The sequence below is a fragment of the Cupressus sempervirens genome, chromosome 3 (genome assembly GCF_028749045.1).
Source record: "Cupressus sempervirens isolate cs-2001-9-10 chromosome 3, ASM2874904v1, whole genome shotgun sequence".
Lineage (NCBI taxonomy): Eukaryota > Viridiplantae > Streptophyta > Pinopsida > Cupressales > Cupressaceae > Cupressus > Cupressus sempervirens.
In genome coordinates, this window is record NC_143120.1 from 340,798,325 (window position 1) to 340,805,055 (window position 6,731).

Sequence of the window (6,731 nt, forward strand, 5' to 3'; positions counted from 1 at the left end):
AAAAAACTTTATAGGTAGTATTGCATAGACTGATTGACCTAAAATTATAGAGGATTTTTTATCCAAACACTCTAGGAACAAGCACTTGATATAAGTATTATTTAACTTTCTTAGGAGTTTACCTATTCTGAAGAAGTCCTTGGTAGCTATGGTCAAATCCATCTTTAGGAGGTCCAAAAAGTGTTGGAAGAAACATATTCTTATTGCCAAATCCATCATTTCTTTTTGTTATAATATATTGATAAGAAACATATTCTATTGAACTTGAGTACACAATCAAATTGATAATATCTAGATTTTTTTTCTCTCTCTAATGATTTCACATACCATTAATTCTAACAATAAAAAAAATCTTATTATATAATTAAATCTAAGAAATCTTTTCATATAATTAAAATATTTATTTTTATAAATGAAATAAAATTACTAAACAATCTAATAAGTTAATTTTTGCCACCCTTATCATAGCCTAGTTTTCCATGATTTTCAACCATATGTACTATTTGTTTGGGTCTTCTTTCTCTATCTTTATGAATTTGTTCTAGGTCTCCTTAATTAAAATGGTGATACCACCATGTCCTTTTCCATTATCAGTGCTTTCATTCCAAACTGAATTTTTTTTGTATCCCTCGTATTTTGGGACTTTACATCCATCATGTTCATGTGTCTCCATGAGCAATATAATGTCTTTATCTTTGGCTATGGGCCCTAAACCAAGTTGTCATATTCACGGGAATCCTCTACAATTCCAACTAACTATATCTAGGTGTTCCTGGGGGGGACCAAGTCCCTATTTCTTATGTTTCATTTTCTCCCTCATTTGAGCCTTGCCATTTTGTAGCCATGCCCACTTTTCATTGTCCCTTGCTGCCTTCACCTCTTCCCATTTTTTTCTTCTTTCCTCTTGCTGAAAAATGGTAAGATCTTTATCTACATAAAAACATGTGCCTTTGAGGAGCCCCTTCTTCCTCATAATCATATTCTTTTCTTTTGTGCTTTTCAAAATGACCCTTGGATGTTTGCTCATTTTATCCTTTTTTCATTTACCAATCCTTTGTGCTTGTTGGATTAAATTGAACCAATCTAAATGATCTCAGAGGAAGCCTCTTGCCAAGTCTTTTGTATTTTCTTTTTCACCATAATCCTTTAGCTCCTTGTAATGATATTCACTACCTTATAATCCTCTTTGTCTTTCTCTCCTTGGATTTGTTGTCTAACTTATTTTTCTATGAACTCATTTGGTGAGTTGGATGGTCCCTTCACTACTTGGGTCCATGATTTGACTTCTGTTATTTCTTCTCTAAGTTGGCTTTCTTTTCGTACCATGTTTGTCATTGCAGATTGCATTTCTTTTATTTGTGGGTCCTCTCTTTTTGCCTCATTAGCTTTGCTCCCACTTGTTGTTTTTATTTCCTCCATTACTTTTCTTAATAGGATCTACTCATATTCCCCTTTCTCCATATTAAACTATAATTTTTGCACCCGTTCTCTGAGTAATTTTTTCTCATTTGTTAGCTTCAGATTGGATTTGGTAACCTCCTTTAACTTATTGTCCTCCACTTGGCTCTGTGCTTCTAATACTTGAAGTCTCCCTTTCATGAACATCAATTCTTTTACAAATAAATGCGGATACCATGTTAAAGGCATTGAAGAGGGGTTGTGTGTGTTAGCGGATCTATTTTCTCTCGCTTCTATCATGTTTGTAATCTAAGATTCACTCTCTCCATGGTTTTTTGAAACTGGTGCAGAGTGATGCTCAATGTCCTTACTTTCCTCTCTCCTGTTCTGCCTTTGCTCATGTCGTTCCACTAACTCTAGTGCCCTCATCATAGTTCTTGGGAGGATATCTGTCAGTTTTCCTCTTCTAGCATATTTGACCTGCCAAATTTTCCTATGTCTTAGGATTCTTTTGTATTGTTTAGCATTGACATATATGTATTTCTTGCTCGGGTCTAGATTATCTTGAGGTTGTTCTAGAATACCAGGTCTCAGAATGATTGTTTCCCTGGTTTGGATACTGATATTGGGATTCCATACCATAGTTTGAGCAGCTATTGAGGACATTCTAAAGAAGTTGAAAGGGATTAGAAAGCCCTTTTGTGTTAGCATCTCGAAGACAGGTGGTTTCTATTCCAACTTTCCCCTTTGAGGCCCATCTTTTTCTTGTGTACTACCCTTTGTGATTATGATTGAATTTAACCCCCTTTTTTTACCCACTATTACTATCTCTGTTTTTGGACCTGTCACTATTGTGTGAAAGTTCGTGGTTACCATGCAGTTGTTGATTTTCCCTACTTCTGGTATTTCTTGTTCCCCACTGTTTGTTATTTATCTGCTTAAGCTTTGCTCCAAGATGTGGAATGTTGTTTTGAAGTTTTAGGTTTGCTTTGGATGATAATGACTGATAGAGAGAAGAGGGTGTTGAGAAAAGAAGTGTTACAATAGATCATTAAATAGATCAAAGAGAAAAAGCCAAAAAGAAGGTAGAGAGAAATGACACTGTCTATGCAAATAGAGAGAAGCTAAAATGTACTTTTATTAATTAATTTAAAATTTACATATAACAGTTTTATATATTTTAATTTATTAAAAAATACAAACAAATTGGTTATGCAAGTGCATTTTGACCCTCCATAATCAAAACCGAGAAACCTAGAGAAACCTGGTAGGCCTCGACGCCGGGTTTGTATTTTTCCCCACCGACAAGCTACCTCCCACGTCTCGCTTCTCTCGCTACTTTTCCTGTTTCTCGCGCCATCTGTTCTCCCAGAAGAGAGAGAATTTCGTCTGTTCTCCCAGAAGAGAGAATTTCGCTTTCCTTGTTTGGTCTACCATTCCTTGTTTTTTCAAGGAAATTTTCACCTTCCTAATCTACCATCCTTCCTTGTTTCTTCCACAAGGTTTTGCCTACTTTATCTACCGTTCTTCCTCGCTTCTGCTCTACAAGTTGAGTGACCAGTTTATATATCTCCCCTGTTTCTCTCTGCTCTACAAGTTGAGCGGCTTTCATTGCTCTTTTTTTCCCTCTGTTTTTGTGTTCAGTTGGGTACTTAGATTCCATGGCTTCTACTTCTCGACAAGCAGAAACTGAAATTGTAACTGTTTTTGATGGGCTTGCTCCTCCATTTCACCATGCATCTGCTTCTTCTACAGAGAGGGCGCCCTTCGAAGTTTTTATTAATCATGAGGGTCCCGATGTAAAGCAAAGGCTGGCCACAGATATCTACAATGCCCTCCATGCGATGGGTCTCAAAGTCTTTCTTGATTCCCACGATCTCCAATTAGGGGAACGCTTTCCTAAAGCACTAGAACATGCCATGTCCACTGCTTCCCTTCATGTTGCCATATTTTCTCCCACATATGCACACTTCCCTTGGTGTCTTGCCGAGCTGTCCTTCATGCTCAACACTGGAACGCCTGTCATTCCTATTTTCTACAAAGTAAGCCCCGACGATCTCCGCCATTTGCTTCATGGGAGAGGAATATACGCAGCCCCGTTTTTGGAGCATGAAAGAAGGGTAGATATAGCATGGACGAGCTTCAGCAGTGGAAGATGGCACTGCACAGTGTCTCAGTTAATAAGGGTGAAACCGTCGATAATGATTAGTGAGTTAAAAAATGCTCTCTGTTTCTCTCTGCATCTGTTTTCGTACCTTCCATTTCATGCAATAATCTTCTAGTCTTTATAGTTCTTTCTGTTAAATCATCGCTGTCTAGTTATTATTATTATTATTTTAAAAATTTCTCTTTACAAAACTATGTCGTTGTTTCACCATTGTTCAGAGAGGAGCTAAGCGTGTTGAAAAGTATTGTGAATCGTGCGTTGAAATTAATGGAAAGATTACCATTAGAGGTAGCAACACATCCTGTGGGTTTTGAAGAAATTGTACCAGATTTTGAAAGGACACTTAGTGAATATGCTGGTGTTCAAATTATTAGAATTTGGGGTATGGGTGGATGTGGAAAAACCACTATGGGGAAAAGAATTATACAATAGAAAGTATTGATCTATACATAAATCTAGTTTGTTTTTGATGTTCGAGATGCTGCAAAGAAAAACGAGTTGCATATAAAAGCAAAGGCAACTTTTTACAGATTTGGGGTATATATTCAGTGATCAGCCAATTCATAATGCAGAGCAGGGCAAAAACTATTATCTATAATTGGGTAAACTATTGGAACGTTTTAAAAACTAATTAATTTGGCCAATCAGATTTCAATCAGATTTCATTTGTTATAAAGGTTAAATTTTTTTAATGTTTATGATCATTAATCTTAAATCTTATTGGTTCTTATCATGAAAGGCAATGAGAAAAATAAATTTTTTTTGAAAAACTATATATAATTATATAAGGAACATCAGATATTTTTGTGCGCCTTTATTTAGTGTTTTTAATATATGTGTTGTACTAATTACTGTCCACTAAATGTTTTGTTTGTTATTACGGAATCAAGCTTGTTGTGGAAGCCTGAATACATCTCTGGTTTTGTCGGTAGAACCTTGCTGTTGTTCTCTAGCTTTGAGGATTCAAAGACGTTTAAAACATTTTCGCTCCCGCAATATTTTGCCAGAGGTATATTCTGTCGGACTATTTTCATGTTAGATCTATTGTCTACTGATTCTGGGTCAAAATTATTGTTTTTTCTTAAGATTCAAGCTTTTATATTTGAAATTTTTCTGAATGTTTTGATGCTCAATGGAGTTCATTAACAAATAGGGGCAAAAAATCCTGCTAAAATCGTTTACTTTTTTTTCGCTCACTTTGTATCTGGAATGATGGTTTCAGTTTTTTCCCAAAATGCTATATTTAAAAAAATTACCACCTTTCATTTGAGTGAAAATTGGCTGCAAAGATGTGTATATCAATCTTTATTGATAGGGTTTCTGGGTTTTTCTATTTTTGAGGTAAAATTTTATTTTCAACGCAAACCAATATGATATGAAAAAGTAGCATACTCCACCTATTACTGTCATGGAGGAAATAAAAGTACTGTAAGTTCACTGGAAACAAATTTTTGCAAATCAGTTTTAATTAAGTTAATCTTTTCGTTGAGACTAAATGGTCTCAGCCTGTCACCTCTTCAAGCACCACAAAGGTGTAATTTAATCTATAGAAAATATAGAATCCCACTTCTTGGGCCCATTATAGCATAGAAAATTGGCAAGAAACAAACATGTGCACTGGATCGGATCAGACATAAAGAGAAAAGCATGATTTTTTTAGAGGATCACTTAGTCTGCCATGCATACTCCATTGTCTTCCACAATTTTAGAGGATAGTGTAGATGCCGACACATTCCTTATCATATTAGGTGACACGCAACATATATCCATGACCGGTATACCGCCCACAAGTGAACGCATGGAAGTTTATTTATTGCCCAAGTTTAAGTGCGTAGGCTACTGTTTGCATGGAAGTTTAGATGGCATGCAATCATCTTTGGTTTCTTTTGATGAATTGGAGTCTCAAAATGAGGACGATTAGAGATTGGAAGGTTCTGAATCAGATGGTGGTAATCAGTGTGACCTCAAAAAACAAGCATTTAAACTTTATGTGACCCTAAAAAAGAACCATTGAAATTTTATATGTTCAATGTGCCTATTGAATTTCATTTTGGCACGCTAAAAGGGAAACTTGAAAATAGAGTGCGGAAAACTAATCTTAAAAAAATTGTCTTAGTATGAATCTGTTGTCTCTGTGCTACTTTGAGAGCTGAAAAGGCCAAGTATGGTGATTTTTTTTTTCTGGCCAATTTTTACTTTATTTGACATTGGAAAGTCCAGCCATATGAGAGAATAATCATGAGATAGTGGCGTATCATCCAAATAGCATGTCAATAGGAGAGAGGCAACTTAAGTCTAGAATGATCAATGTTTCTTATTTTGGTTGATATTCTACTGTTAACTACTTATTTTTCCTCTTGCATTCTTGAAGCCCTGATAAGCCATGACTTTTGGTAAATCCTACTTTGTTTTATAGTCCAAGATTTGTCTACCATCTTTGCATGTGACTGGTTTTGTTAATTTTCAATGGATTTATTCAAGAAGCTTTATGCTCTTCTGGAAAATGAAAAAGAAGTGCACTTCACTTTTGGGAAGAATACAATGTGATGGAATAGGAAAATCGACTCAAGGCATGAAGTCCTCAAAGTTTACCTTCTGTATTTTATGTTCCAAGTTGATTCATTTTTACATAACAAGGAAAAAAATTAGTTTAGTCTAGAGTTAAATTTACACGCATCCTTTTCCTCTATTTGTAGACTGTAAAATTATTTGGCATCCAACAATAATATATTCAAGAATCTAAAAACAAAGTAAAAGAAAAAAAAAATATGTGAATGTCTGATAACAATTTACAACCTAACATACCATGTTTCATTAAAACTCAAAATTGAAGCAACATTTCCACAACGATAACAATAGTTAGGCGTAGACCATATCTGTCATTTCTCCAAATGGTACAGTTATCTATCACAACTAGATATTGGATGCAATCTATCAAAAAAATGAATCTTCAAAACTTTCATAACTAGATATTGAATGCAATCTATCAAAACAAATGAAGCTTCAAAACTTTCATTATTCTAAGAAGAGAAAAATTATATATATCGTCACTAAACCCTTGTCCTGAGACATATATTTAAGACCCTCCTGAACTAGTTTATGTGCTCAGCAATAAGTTGTAAGTTACTGATATGATTGAACCAAAGACAAAATCATTAGAGTCCAG

General features: G+C 35.0%; 1 protein-coding gene across 1 annotated transcript; it reads left to right on the forward strand.

Moving 5' to 3' along the window:
• The first annotated feature begins 2,766 nt into the window (after positions 1–2,766).
• Positions 2,767–4,223, forward strand: LOC149566382 (putative 2' cyclic ADP-D-ribose synthase BdTIR). The gene is made up of 2 exons (XM_089819751.1): positions 2,767–3,606; positions 3,784–4,223. Exons 1-2 carry the CDS (start codon positions 3,060–3,062, stop codon positions 3,792–3,794), a joined length of 558 nt encoding a protein of 185 aa, XP_089675877.1. The 5' UTR covers positions 2,767–3,059; the 3' UTR covers positions 3,795–4,223.
• The last annotated feature ends 2,508 nt before the right edge of the window (positions 4,224–6,731 follow it).